Source organism: Harpia harpyja, chromosome 22 (genome assembly GCF_026419915.1).
Source record: "Harpia harpyja isolate bHarHar1 chromosome 22, bHarHar1 primary haplotype, whole genome shotgun sequence".
In the NCBI taxonomy this organism is placed as follows: Eukaryota; Metazoa; Chordata; class Aves; order Accipitriformes; family Accipitridae; genus Harpia; species Harpia harpyja.
In genome coordinates, this window is record NC_068961.1 from 19,842,923 (window position 1) to 19,858,349 (window position 15,427).

Consider the following 15,427-nt stretch of genomic DNA (forward strand, 5'->3'; position numbering starts at 1 on the left):
AGATTCAGCTGAGCATGTCCGTAAGTAGATTGTCTTTGAGCAGGTGGTTGGACTAGATGACACTGCAGAAGTCCTTTCCAATCTAAATTATTCTATGATCATCTGTCCATTTAGCTCCCTCACTGTTATCCAGTTGCATTCACTGCTTTGATTCCCACAGAGAAAAAGGGAAACATTTTTGGTGCTTAATTTATATTGGTTGTTTCAATTTCCCAGTGAATTAATAATTTAGCAGAATTTTATCTTCCTCAATTTAGAGTTATGTGAAGAGGCCAAGTGGTAAAGTAAAACATTAAATTATTTACAAGTTGTACACACATGCAGGCAGATAAATGGTGTAGCATTATATATTTAACAGTTGTTAGAAAGTACAGAAACTATAAGCACGATAGACAAACTCCTTTGTCAAAGGAGAGAAAAGTAGTCTTCAAGTCTGTGTTAATTTTTTTTAGACATTAAAAAGAGCTAAAGCAAATGTATTTAAAGTAGATCTAAAGTCTGTACAAACTTCAGAGCTACCAGAGTAAGCAGTTTCTGGCTGCAAATGAAGGAATGAGGCTCCATTTCCCTATTGGCAGAATTGTTCATGAAAGGCAATTAAAGCCCTGCTCCATGTTTTAGCAGGATGGAATTGAATAAATCACAAATGTGCAGAACTTTCAAGTGCTGGTAGCTGATTAGGTTATCACAGACTAGGAGAATAAACTCATTTGTAATGGGTGGACAGTACTATAAACATCGAACAGATCCTCCTATATCCTCAACTCTCCAATTACCGACTCTATTCAGTTTGCTTAAATGAAGGATTATGTCTTCTTATTTTGGTGCTCGAGAAATAAAGAACTAAGAAATAATATTAAACTGTTGAATTTTTATACTACTCCAAATAACCTCTACACGTGATGAAGAAAAGCACAGCAAACAGAATTCCTCATAATTCAGCCTTTCTAAATGTATTTACTGTCTTACACATGTAGCTGAACAACCTCTTACAAATAAAATTTAACCAGAAATAGGTTTGAAAAATGGAGATAGGTTTGAAGTACCACCCTCTGAATATTTACTGCAGAGTAACCACAATACAGAACAAAATACTGCTATACTTTTTTTTTGCCCTGTAACTTCACATTTTACTTGACAACTGATTTAAAGATACTTCTTTCTTAATGTCCATATATTTTACACAAAGACCTTCTGTTAAAATTCATCTGGCTATCTGACCCCCCCTTCCCCCAAATGCACACAGACAGACATAGTCATTAAAGGATTTGCTGAACAAGATCTCCTTTCTTTTCTGAAGGGGGCCCCTCTAACAAAGGACATCGGAAAGTAGTCTTTATTGTTAGGCAACGGGTGATGCAATCCTTTAGGGCACTGAAGATTTAGGATCGACTTCCTCTATGTCCTGACAAATAGCCACATCTCACCCACACTGCATTATCATCCTTCTACCCTCTGGGTTTGACAAACTGTTATGGCTTGTCATTGATTTTAAGTTCAGCAGGAACCCCTTTGAGCACCTAACACAAGCTCCACCGTACCCAGAAGGTAGTTTTCTATCCATAGCATGTGTAAAATTCGTAAGCTCTGGTGTAAGGACAGCAAGAGGAAAGGGTAAAACCACCTCCAGCCTTGGGGCTCACCACGGCTCCCCAGAAACACTCAATCTGGCCGGGAGCTCACTCCTTTCCCTGATGCAAGCCCCTGCCTCCTCTCACTGGTACAAAGACCACCGGGCACGGGAGGCAGGAGGATTCCCAGCTGCCGGCACAAGGTCGACGCCAGCCTGCCAGCTCAGGGAAGGCCGGCCAGCAAGACTGCAGCACGAGGGAAAGGAGGCTGGACCTGGGTGACGAAAGATGTTGGGCAAAAAGAATCATATTTTAGTGGAAGGAGACACTGCCAGGAGGCCTGTGGAATGGACTCGGTACAGGGGAGGCTGGGGAGGGGCAGCAGGGGCTGAAGGAGAGTGAGGGCAGAGGAGATACAGGCACTGGGAGAGGAGGTGTGGGGTGATGCCGGCTGCAGCGGAGGGACCTCAGGCAGGAGACCAGAGGAAGGAACCTGCTTAGGACAGCAGTAATGGGGAACCAGAAGTAAATGTAGAACATTTCTTAGCAGTCAGTTGAAATTCTGCTTTTAGTAATGAAACATATTACAATCAATTCCAGTCTGAAAAAGAAAAAAAATCACTGAAATTTGCTTTCTTCCTTTTTGCTGAAATTTGCTTTCTTTCTTTTTGCTGATGGCTTTAGCAGAAAACTGCCTTCTCATTACAAACATGGCTAAAGCTCTAATAAGGAAAACATTCTAATCCACATACTGAGGGCAAACCTAGGGCGAAAGATGTGCTTGCAAAGCGGTTTGGCACCAACTGTTTTCAAAAAGCTTCAAAAATTAAAAACGTCATTAAAAATGGTTGTTGTTGCGTTTTGGTTTTGTTTTTTTAAACTGGCCTAATTTATTAGGTGGCAATAATATGGTTTATTGCTAGCAGTCAAACTACTGCTTGACATTAGAAACTTTTGTTTGGGCAAACTGAAGTTTTGTTGACTAAACATCTAACATCTGTCAAAGCCTAACAAGCTAACCAAGTGTTGACTCTACACGGTACAAACACACAATTCTGCATTAAGCATTGTGAAATGTGATATTATATGCCATTTCCAATCAATTTCTAAAAAAAAAAAAAAAAAAAAAAAAAGTTACAAAGATGAAAACTAAAACATTGGAGCAAAAATGCTATTTCATATCTTACTGTTCATAACATAACTTCAGTTGCTTACTGACAGAAGTAACTGAGGTGAAGAACAAGACCAGGTAACAGCTGCAGATATCCAGGTTTACCTACAGCCATCATCAAACAGAAGCCACAAAGGCTACCTCCGGATTAGACATGAGGGTGATTGCTGTTGCCCCAGGCTCCCCCTCTAGCCATGCCCTGACTTTATCAGAGAGGGAAACCCCCAAATGCCAAGTCCTCCCTTGCCCTGCTCCTTCCTATCCCACCCCATCCCTAGGAAAGGAAACCCAGGTGAGTGAGCTGGGCAGGAACCACAACAGGACTCCCACCTCCGCAAGCAGAGGAGCAGACCTGTCAAGAGATACTGTGGGGCACACACCCCTTATTCTCCCACATAGGAGCAGGCGCAGCTAGAGAAACTGCTTGAAGCCCACTGACGGTACTGTGCAGTGATGCGCCTGACCTTATTTCTTGTCGGGAATGTTCCTCCCTCATCAATTCCACCACGCTTGTCTGATGTTTCCTTTTTTGCTGTGTCGAATACAGATAACAAGTTACTTGAGGCAGGGAGCTGTCGGGTGCAGTACAGCTCATCTGCAAAGGGCTTGGCAGGCTGTGCAGTGCCATGCCCAATAACAAAAACAGAGCAGAGCAGATGACCAGCCTTTAAAAAACCCCAGTTTCATTTATTCATAGCTTTAATAACTTACTAATTCATTGCCTAATGTGTTATTAGCAAAACATTTTATAAAAATCAGGCTTTGACCCTCAAAAAATTCCTTTCTAAAGGCATAAATAATTCAAACTAAGCTTTTTTCCCCCCAAGTATTTTCTGAATGCAATGGTAATTTTCAAAGCCTGAGATCTCCAGTATTAATGATGCTATAAAATTAAATCTGATACTTTTAATAACTTCTTCCTGAGTACTTCACAATTCCAGTAAATTGCAGCCAGCGCAGCTGCCTGTGGAGCACCCTGAGCTCAACGGGACGAAGGGCCCCTGACAGCCAGGGTGGCCCATGCAGACCCAGACAGGCTGTAGGGCAGGATTTGGGAGGGGAGGCTCTGCAAATCCCCGGCACAGCACCCAGCATGGCCCAAGCTCCCTGCACAGGACAGCGGCATGCACGTGGTGAGGCTTGTGAGGCCCCACAGAGGCTAATGAACAAAAATAGCCCCCATATGACTACCCCACAGCTGCTCTGCTGCCAGGAGCAGGAAGCAGAGAGAAGGCTTAGGAAAGAGTGGCGAGCAGGTGTACAAGTTGTCTTGCTTCCTTTTCTTCCATGTGTATCTTTAAATCTGAATACTATGTACTGCATGTGCTCCTATTTAATGTCATAGGGCTAACTCACTATACCAGCCATGCATCACGTCTCACATGTCACGGAAACTTGCAGACTGGTTGTCAAACCAGCAAGGCTGCTGGTCCAGGGTGGTGGTGATACCGAGTGAGCAGGAAGGCTCCTCTCTCTCGTACCATCGCCTGCTCCTGCTTTCCTTCTCAGGCAGGACGCACACCAGAGACGCCGCAGCTCAGGCAATGTCCACGTGCAAAAGGTCAGGAGCTACTTGATGGGAAAGGATGGGAGAGGAACTCCTGAGGGAACGTGGGGGAACAGGAGGGGCTTCTCCGCGATGCAAGTGCCAAACGGTAACACCCAGATCCCTTCCTGCCTTGGCAGCCGCACATCGGGACTGTCTCAAATACCTGTATTTCCCTTCAAACCACTCTTGGATCTCTCTGAACTCTCACCTTCCTTAGGGGATAGAAATTTCAATCCTGCCTGTTCTCACCAGCTCTGATAAGGGTTCCCTGCAGCATCATATAAATGTCAGGCAGTCTTTACTGAATTCAGTCCTAGAGCGTTACCCTAAAAGAACCACTGGGGGGGTGAAAGGGTGTTTAAAAATAATGTCAAATGAAGCCCAGAGTAATTATTCTGTTTCCATGTTTTAAAAGGCAGGTGGTAGGATGCAGAAAAGCTTGTTCCCGATTTTCTGAAGGCTGGATGGGAATTGTTAGTACTACTTTAACTTAGATAACTGCTAAGCACACTGTGCAAAATCAACAACATATTATTTAATGCATACCTTTGCTCTCCTGATACAAAATGTATGGCAGCCCTCTGTGCCATCCAGCTTTTACCAGACCATTTTAATTCCCTGTTAGATCTTCAAAAAATGTAAACAATTGCTTTGAAAACCACCTCCACCTGCCACACTGAAATACTTCATCTTCTGTCTTCATACCAAAACAGAGAGAAGCTGTTTCTATTAATATCCCTCTCCTGCTCTGGGCTGTGTGCTCTCAAAGCAATTCAGGTATACTCTTTTCAAAGGAACTGACTGTGAAACAATGATGGCACTGAAGTCAGAAGCAGATTGCAATGTCCTTGAAAGGCAAGTAAAGCATGTGCTGGGGGTAAGAAACACTGAAGAGACTCAGCAGAAGGAAATTAAGAAAGTATACAATTAGAAAGCTGAGAATGCTACGTATTGGTTTATATTTTTTTCTTACCTTTACTTCATAAATTACTTCACAAGTGATTTGTCTGATGTGGAAATGACCATTTTTTTCTGTAAGCTGCTGATACCATTTTGAACACCATCAACAACTTGAATGGCTTCCTCTTGCTCTCTCTAATGCGCTCAGATGCTCTTTGCCTCTCTTTACCTTCAAATCTCTAGTATCAGAACTCCAAAGTACATCCCACAGGTCACTTGCAGCCTCAGCAGCCTTTGCACAGAACCCAGAAAAGGAATTTTTCACTGTCATTGTCCTTGACAAAACCAGCTGTGCCAGGATCACAGCAAATGTCTGGGTCCTGAGTGGACTGGAGCTGTCTCATAATTAGAGCCTGGCATCTCTACTCAAGCATGAATTAAGTAATGATGATGAATTTTCATCAGTCCTGTGATTCTGTGTATGTAGGTCATATTCCATCGTAACTATTAAATATAAAGCTATTGTGTTTCAGACACTTTATCATGGGGGCCCCAGCTTCATGTCCTACTAAATGACTATCTGTGAGTAAAACATCCAGAAAATCTTTTTATACCACCTCGTTTCTGCTAGCTTTCTATTCTCGTCCAAGCTGCACAACCAAACACACCTGTTTTGCTTCCTTAGCCTATCTTTCTCCTTCTCTTCTCCACTTCCACTGTCAATAGTCCTCAAAGTAAGCTGCGAAAATCCCTCCCTCAAACACAAACGTGGTTTTTTCTCTACTTTGTTTCACTGAATGCTTGTGTGGGAGCTTTTATTTTCTTCTGAAGCATTTTTACAAGAATAGATCATTTTATATAAATGTACTTTGCCATTACAAATAAGCTGAACATCTGAATAGAGAGTGTCAAAAAGTGAAATGCTAAGTAAAGAAAACATCAAGCTGCCTTTGTTAAATCTGTCAAGTAGTAGCAACCAAGTTACAGACTTGCCTGGAAGCTGCAAACAAAACGCAGCAGAAGAACTACCTGGTGTTTGGGGAGAGGAGGGCACGGTATATGGCAGCGAGGGGGGACAAGACAGGTAAGTTTTCCCCTGCCACACAGCAGGCGCCTGCCTGAGAGTTCAGGTTCTTCTCAGAGGAAGGCAGGGAATTGGACAAACCTGCTCTTAGTTTTCATTTCACCACATGAATTCACCAAATGAGTCTTTCATTCTTCACTGCAGTAAATCTGAAAATTTAAAATGCTGAGATAATGGAAATAGGGAATAATCAATTCAATTACAGATACTCAGTGGCAGCAGGATACAGAGCCGTAGGGAACATTAAAGTTTGGCAGGGCTTTTCCACCGCAGTTGCTTCAGGAGGCGTCACGCCTGTAGTAACACATGCAAGGTAAACACGGAAAGAGGAAACAAGTAAGTCACGCAACACGCTGGTTTGTTTAGCGTACTCTATGGGCCAAAAGCTGATGCAAGGCTGGGTTTGCAAAGCAGCTGTTAAAACATAGGCGTGTGATATGAGGTATCCTGGACAGACCGGCTAAGTAACACAGAGTAACATGGAGCAACAACCAGCAGCCCAGGACAAAATACTGACCAAAGTAAAGCACTTTGTCCAGCCCAGAAGCCAGACACAGGACTGCTTACAGAAAGCCTGTAATTTATCATGTGATATTTTCAATAACAAAGGTTGTAGCCTGAAGAGTCATTTTTAAAATCAGCTATGTGTATTGTCATTATTTTCTGTTTATATCAATTATCCTGTTGTTTCATATGCAAAGCTACTCTCCCTTTAAATTCATCAGGCTATAGGCAGGAGTTGAAAGAAAAGGAAGATACATTTCTGGCTCAACACGAATTGAGTCTATAGGGGAACTAGGACAGTCACTTCTTGGTGCAAATTTTCTGCCTGCTACTTGAAGTGCTGAAGACAGAAAGACTTTCAGTAAGACCGGCACTTAGCAAATGCCTCAAGCACATGAAGGGGGACAGCACTCACCCCCCTGAAGTAACAGCACAGGTGGAAAACAAGAGCCTACCTACCACACAGCAGTGTGGTTCTCGACTTGCCAAATACCTGTTTGCCCAGATTATCAATTTTAAGAAGGCAGACTGCTGCCAAGCAGCATTACACACCTACATCTTCAAAACTAGGCAGTACCACACTGCACTGTGCTTTATCAACTTGCCACAATTTCAGTACCACATTCTGCTAGGAAGCTGCCTTCCCCTGTGTCCTCAGAGGGATTTAACTGCCTAAGGCCCCATCACATCAGCTCCTCCCAAGCTCAAACACCATCAATGTTCACATGAAGATAGAAACATTTGGGGACGGGTATCACGAGGCTTCTCTATTTCAGCTTATTCTCACTCAAACTTGCAGCCAATTCCACCTTTTGTGTGACCAAGTTTAACATCTCTCCATCATAGAATGGGATTCATCTTGCCTGACTCCCTGCTGCTCCAGGGAACCATGCGGGAAGCCCATCAGTGAGCTCCATGCCCCTGGTACACCACAACCCAAACAGCACATCCCGTCAGTCATCAAGAAATTCAAAGCATTAGTACAAAAATTCAAAAGCCACAAAATGACCAGCAGAGACAGACTGAGGATATAACTAATATTCAAGATTGCTGTAAGTGAGGGGATCTATTGTCTGAAACTGCCCAGACTGTGTAGTAAGTCAACCTCCAGGATGATGATCCTGTCTCTACCTATGCCCAGAACTGCATGCTTACACTGACTGTTCCACAAGGCTTGAGTTGGCTGCACCCACAGTGCTGTTAAATGTAGTGTTAAAGGCTGGACTACCAGTTTTCCTCAACCACAATACCTGCATTCCTACCTGTTGTGAGCCAGGTGGCTCATGCTCAAGCTATGCAGCTATGGGGATAACTGGAGAATTTAAAGCGAGGTCAAAATAGCTAACATAGTATTGCAGGCTTACTTCAAGAGACCTGCAAGTGATTAATCCATATAAAAGCGTCCAAGATCATGCTCTTTCTGTCTAAAATAAAAGCATATCTGGCTGATATTTAATGGGACAAGACAAAAGAAACAATGAAACAAAATTAAAGTGGCTTTGCCAGATATTGTAAAACAGCAGGCTCAAACTTCCAGCTGAAATGCACTGTTTCAGATACTGAAAACCTTAAGAAGTTGTTGGGCTGACTCAAACCCAACAAAATCACAAGTAGCTTGCTTGATCTGCTTCGTTAAAGGAAAAGGTGAGTGACCCAAACACCTCGTGCTCCCTGGCCTTGCTCAACACGTCAGCTTAGAGCAAACACGTTGAAGACAACGCAGTCTGTGTTACGTATCACACACCTGTCCCTGCACCGTGCTGTTCCTTTTCTGCAGAAGTTCCCTGTTATTTGATATGCACGAGGTGATCTTGCAGCTTGGCTCTCTGCGGTTGTAAGCGTGGCAGGCAGCTGTGCCAGGCATTCTTGCCAAGAAAGTATTCTGAGTCACTATGATAATAAAAATACATCAAAGTAACAGGTTTTTTTCTTCTTTCATATCACCAAGTATGTAAGTCCAGGCAGGGCTTTCCTGGTTGTACAAGTTTTAAGTATATATACCCAAAGTCCATAGACTGAATGGGAGACTGACAATTATGCACCTTGCAATCTTTGAAAAGCCACTCTAAATATGCCACTGATTACTGTTAATGCCTATTTTGCCCCTATCTCCTGTTCGTCTGTTGAAAGATACCTGCACAGATTGCAATTTTCCTACTGTAGTTCAGCAATTGCCATTAAAATCAGTGAAAGACTGGGGTAGATGATATGATAAGAGGTCATTGACAGTCCCAAAAAGAAGTGCACATGGATAGAAACTCAAGTGGGCATTTTTTTTCTTTTTTTTTTTTTTTCTTTTTCCTTTATGTGTAAAAAAAGAAACCCTACTGAGCTGAAATGTTTTGGGATGCAATTTTTAAGTGACAATAGTTTGGTTAAAAATAGAATTCAATCAACCTTAATGTTAATCAAAATATTTTTCCTCAGATTACCAAAAAGGCAGCTGTCTTTAATAAGGACAAGGCTGCTGCCAACACTGAACCTTACTCCCACCAGTTTCACTAGATCCAGCTGTTTCAGCAGTAAAATAAAGATTTTGATTTAGGCCAGAATATACTAAGAAATGGATGCCATGCAGGTACACACAGAAGCCGTAACAGTGCGTGCTAATAGAAAACATGAGCAATCCACTCCTAATTGCTTAATTTTGTCTGTTCAACTGCAGCTCCCACCCTTATTTTTGAACCCTCTATACTCTCTAGCCTGGGAAATCAGAGGCATCTCTCATGGTTAAGGTCAATGCAGGGGCAGGAAAGCTGAAATGAAGGGCCAGCAAGCTAATACCAGGCAGAGGCATCCCCCACTACCATTAAATGCCACCTCGGCACAGCGGATGTGCTAACAACCTGCAGGTTTCAGAGCTCTCAACTGGATCTCTTCAACTCTAGCAGCTACATAGAAAGCTGTCAAAGTTGCCAAGTAGTAATTCAATGCCCTTCACGCTCAGACCTGCCCGCCTGCCAAATTCACACGCGCACACAGAGTACTCTGCCACACGCAGAAAGACTTTTTTGGGTTCCCAAACTGGAAAATCAAGTGAACCGAGGACAGATGCTACAAGGGTAAGAAAGAGCAGGCAAGCTCCCAAGAGAGTAGGAATGGGGAGGACACACAGAACAGGTCCTTCCAGCCGCCCACAACTTCATAATCTCCCTTCAGTGTGCCTGAGGGTGTCCCCATTGCTCCTTGCAGTAAGCCAACTCTTTCCAGTGATGTTGGGCACTTGGAGGTGGTATGCAAGTTCATTCCTCCAACATCTGTTCCTAATTTGTCAAGACAAGTGAGCCAGCCTTTAAAACTTCAAAAGCCTGCCAGTCAAGAAGACAAAGCCAGGGAAATGAAGTGTAAAGTTTTGGCCCAAATTGTGAATATGACAGAAGATCTGGAGCTACTGAAAACTCATGGAAGCTGAAATGGCTAAGGGATGACACCTGTACTTAAAATACTAGCACTGCATACATATTTACTAAGAAACTACATACATGTTTATCTTCTTTGGCTTGCAGATGTTTCTTCTTTTCGCAAAGTGCTAAAATTTTGTTCAAGGAGAGGAAACGGATATTAGCTGTAATAGTGATCCCTTTCCAAGGTGGAAAGAAACCATTTAGTGGGGCTACCACAGGCTTAAGGCTGGGAATGTCAGACTTGTATTGCCTGTTTGTATGAATTAGATGACACCGTCACTGTAAGGCTTCCCAGCTCAGTGCCGATGTGAATGTGAGTAGTGGCTGACAGAAAGAGCTGGTGCCTTAACGCTGTTTCTGTATCAGCCAGAGCAAAAGGAGTCCTAAGCAGACAACCCACGGCAGACAGTAATATGGACAATGTGTGAGGTCCCAAATTAGAACTATTTATAATCTGGGGCTTCAATCTCTGAGCTACTGTTCCACGGAGTGGGGAAATTCCATCCATGAACAGCAATTTGTGGAAGAGGGTCTAATTTAACACAGCAACAGAACTGAAAAAGAGGAAGAAAAGTAAAAACTATGGTATATAGTATTGGTATATGGTATTGATACTATAGTACCAATAATCATTTCACAGTTTTCCTGAAAAAAACCCCACAATTCTAATGGAAAAAAAAACCCAAAACTTAGGCAGAAATAGAGAATTTCTTTAAATCACTTCTGCCTTGTTTTAAGGATTTATATGAAAACAGGGAAAGCAATAGTCTGGTCATCCAAGTCCAGGGGGCCATTTGACAGAAGGGAAGTGACCAGGAGGACTGAGGAGTGTATGTGGGAAAAAACAAAGGAAGATGCCATGGGACCACCCTTTTTAGTTGTTGGAAGAGCACAGGGTAGAAGGTTCTTTTGAACTGTAGAGCAGGAGTCAGAGAAGGAATATGAAGAGGATGATAATGTTAAACTAAAGAGCATGATCTTTATGATCTTAATAGCTAAATGTGTCCAGAAGCAGAAGATAATGTATCTGTGAGGCATGTGATGCTAAAGTGAAGGTGAGCAAGATGATAAATAATCAAAGCTTTGCCAGCAAAAGCTGTCCAGATTTGTAAAATGTAGCAGAGGAAGGCACTCGAGGGATCCTGTGAGAGTAAGGAGTGAGAGATCAGCAATTTACTATGGGGGCTGGGAGCATGAGCACATCAGAATTTAGTCAGAGCAGAGGGAACACAAGGACCGCTGAGGAAAGTGCTGGTGTGGCGGTGAGGGACGAGTAGCCCAGAAAGGCTGTGTCAGTGCCAGACTGATGCAGGGGGACTTGCTAGCGGGACAGCAGCCAGAGGTGGAAAGGCTGTTGTGGTAAAACAGCGAAAGATTACCAACAAATCCAGATTTACCATACCTAACTTTAGGCATTGGGGAGATGCTAGGTTAGGAGCTGAGCTGCTCCAGGCTTCCTGCACCCCTGCCCAGCCAAGGGAAAGATGAGTGCACCTCGGAAGGTGGAAGGGCTTCCTTTCTGAATGTGCTCCCTTCTCTCCTTTCAGCGCACATGGATTTTAGGGGAACTCCTCTTCCGACTTAGATGCTTAAAACTACCTGGGATGAACCTCAGCCTGCCTGTAGTATCATTCAGAAGAACAAGCGAAGGAAGAGGAATAGTCTTTTTCCTCAGTTCCTACAAAGGAGAAAATCCCTTGATGCCTGAAGGTGGATAGCTGCACTATGGGGCAGCCAGGGGAACCTTTGCATTTCAATTACTCCCAAGCAGGGAGCTATTGAAAAATGGCTTGGAAAAATCCTGCACAGGATCTTGGGCTGTTAAGGAAATCTCTGCTTAGGAAAGGTTTCTGAGTCAACAGAAAGACAACTGTGAAGCTAGGCAGTAGATAATTTGACCCAAGGACAGAGTATAGCCCAAGAATGGGAGACAGCAACAGAGAAATGGTCTAAGCAACCTGAAAGGAAAGAGAGGGAAAAAAGAAAAAAAGGAAACCTGAACAGCCACCTATAAATACAACCACTGGCTGTAGAAAAGAGGTGCCTTTGGCTTGGGAACACCTGCACAGGAATGATTACAGAGACGAAGAGACAGAAAGCGAAGGGGGAGGAGGGATCAGCTAAACCACATGAACATGAAATTGGCAGTGAAGTACAGCTGCTTTTTTGGAAGAATATGCAAGTGTAACAAGCTAAATATCAGGACACAGTCAGAGCCTGCCGGCAAGTGTGAAAACAGCATTCGGAGCTGCTGCTGGCTTACATGAAGGTCACGGTGTACCTGCATCTGCACAGCTGAGACAGGCGGTGTCACAGGCAAACCAGTGAGCCTGCTGCCAGTCCAGAGGCTCCTTCTACTTCAATTCAGGAAGAAAAGGCTCCCATATTCCTAACCAATTCTACCATATGTTATTAAAATTTATCTTGCCTCAAGAAAAACTACAGCAACAATTTTAAGGGAGTAGAAAAAGTAATGTATGAATTATTAAAATAAACTGCAAAAGACAGTATGCCCTAGCAAATATCAGGCTGGCTTTCTTCTTAAACATTCAGAAAATCACAACAGGCAATGAAATAAATATCGAAACATTTAATAAAGACATGTTTTGAAGATAGGAAGATAATCAGGGGAAAAGTGCATAGGAAAAACAAGGAAGGAGAAAATAGTATGTATGGTGACCTTTACTTGTAATTTATTGCTTGTTCTCATCAGATTAAGTCTTGCTTTTCCCCCCCAAAAAATGTTACTAAGAAGGTAAAATACCTACTTTCCCTATCCAGGAGAACTGATGCAGCTAATCTGTCCATTCCACATTTGTCATTTAATCTATCTGTTCATCGGACTACAGCATCAGCCATCTTGCTAATTATCTCCTTTAACACATGGAAATTGAAGAAGCTGAAAAAGTCACCCTTAGGAAACAGAGGACCAGGGAAATGGGAAGAAAAATTCCAAGTTTTGATACTGCAATGAATAATACCTTAAATATTCTATGTCAGCAAACCACCAGTTTGCCTCAGATGACAGGAAGGTGCAAGACTTCTGACATCTGTAAACAGACTAAGAATAATAGGCAAAAGAAACAGTTTCAAAGGATGCAAAATCCACATTTCTTCTCTTTCCAGGTAACTTTTTATTCTGAAATACATTTACATCTCTGCATAAGCAATAGCCAGGAAAACATTCCTAGATCTAATCACAGATCACCTTACTGTACAATGCTGTTTAGTTCTAGTTTTGAACACATAAGCATTTACGTTTTCAAGAAAATAAGAAAGTCTCTCAGAAATCATAAGAATCTTTCTACAGTGCCAAAACCAATTTAGCAGATCTGCTGCTATTTTTAATCCATACAGATGTAAACTACATTTACCACAATTAATGCATTCAACTCTTCATTCTCATGAAAGTGCAGTTTAGACCCACCCAAAATACTGGCTTGCAGTGCCTTACAGTTAGCCGAGCTTTTCACTGCTTCACATTAGACCCGTTCCGCTAGACAAATCGGTAATTCTCCCCACTTCCTAGCTACAGCTGAGTCAGAGATAAAAAAGAAATCGAGACACATTTAGAGTATTTGACTGGGCTAGCAGCTACCCAAAACTATTCAAGAGGACCTTCTAAAGCTTGCCTCATGAATAACTAAGCACTAAAAATGTTAATTAGTGTTAATATAAACAAAAGTTTAACCTGGTGACAAAAGCTCTTAACATTTTCTTTCCTATTAATGCGAACATGCATAAAGAGTGCTAGTCAGATCACCAGGCTTTTCTGTAAATCCTACAAAATCACTAACAGCATCCACACAACACATTATTTAAGACCAGCAGCTCCTCCTACCAGCGCACTGGGAAACCGCATTTAATCTTTGCATCAATTCTTCTAGGGCCATTTCTTCAATTTTCAGCCAGCATCTCATTCTCTGGTAAAACAAAAAGAATCCACAGCAAACATGCTCCCCCTGCTCCAAGAATGAAAGCAGGGGGGGACCCCAAAGCAGACCACTACAGCAGTGCTTTGCAGCTCTGCATTTCAATTACTCCACACGGATCCCAGTCGGCACAAAGGGAGGCAGGAGCGCACGTTCCCTCCTGGCAGCGCCTGGGTGAGGCGGGAGCCGCTTGAAGCCAGAGCAGTGAATGTTAATGGCAGCAGGACTGCTTCAAACTTCTCTCCCCTCCTCTGCGTATGGGTTTGCCTGCAGTGGAGTCCTCAAATGCTGGAATTAATGCGAAGCGCTGATTAGCCGACGTATCGCCAGTCTCTCCCAGCCTGCAGCGAGTGCTGGGAAGGGCTGCGCTGAATCGACAGCGCGGCGAGGGAACGGCGAGCAGCCGGAGCTTGCAGAAAGCCCCATCCTCATGCTTACATGAACACTAGGCTCCCTTCTACCTTCTTGCCAGCTTGCTGCAGGGTGAGTAGCTGTGGAGCAAAATCCCTTCCTGCTGACAACGCCAAGGCTATTCTGCTCTCACCAGCCCGCATGATGCCTTCACGTTTGGTTTGAAATGGTCATTTTTGAAGGCTGAGGACTTCAAATTTCCTTTAAACACTGAAATAACCACAGCCATCTTCTGGACTATTTGGAGCAGCTTGACTGCTTAAAGGTTGTGCAACAGCAGTCTCCGTAACTCCACAAAATCCAGATTTCCATGAAATCTGTATTACCACCTTAGGCAAAGGGGTTTTAGAGTCAGGATCTGTGGACCCCACAAGGTGTATGGGGTATATACAAGAGAACTACTGTAGAAGGTAACTAGGAAAAGCAAGCCTAATAGCCAGTAAACTTCCATTTGTTAGAGAGGGTACACCACCACTGGAAAACTTTTAGGGATATAGAAAATCCTACAGGACTGAAAGCCATACAATGTCTCTCTATACAACTGCTCCTCGTAATTGATTTTCAGTGCTTTTATACAGACTGTTTTACAAGTTTCAAACTATGAGGCTTTTAACACTTCCCTTTTTCAAGATTATCGCAATGCCTACTGAATCTCACTATTGGCATTTTTTTTGCTGATGGTCAGCTGAATTCTCCCAGTCTTCTAATAAGCCTATTGGTTTTAGCTATGTCCTCTTATATTTTAGCCATTAAAATAAATAAAAGGCTATCTATGGCTAAAAGAAAAAGGGATGTTTTCCTGCACACTTAGCAACACTGTGTTATTTAGGATAAAGATTCTTTTCTACAGATTACATACAGCAGGCAAAAAGCAGCAGTCCTTCCCAGGAAAATATGTGAA

The 15,427-nt window shown here is 42.9% G+C and overlaps 1 protein-coding gene across 13 annotated transcripts in view; it reads right to left on the reverse strand.

Annotated features, from left to right (window-relative positions):
- Nucleotides 1-15,427, reverse strand: part of MCF2L (MCF.2 cell line derived transforming sequence like) — a 160,016-nt gene that overhangs the window by 111,834 nt on the left and 32,755 nt on the right. The window contains exon 1 of one of the 13 annotated variants that reach the window (XM_052773699.1): nt 14,025-14,570. The exons of the other annotated variants lie outside the window; for them this stretch is intronic. Coding sequence (XP_052629659.1) covers nt 14,025-14,103 — 79 coding nt within the window. The 5' untranslated portion in view covers nt 14,104-14,570. Of the gene's footprint in view, nt 1-14,024; nt 14,571-15,427 lie in introns of those variants that run through there. 13 annotated transcript variants of the gene reach the window in all.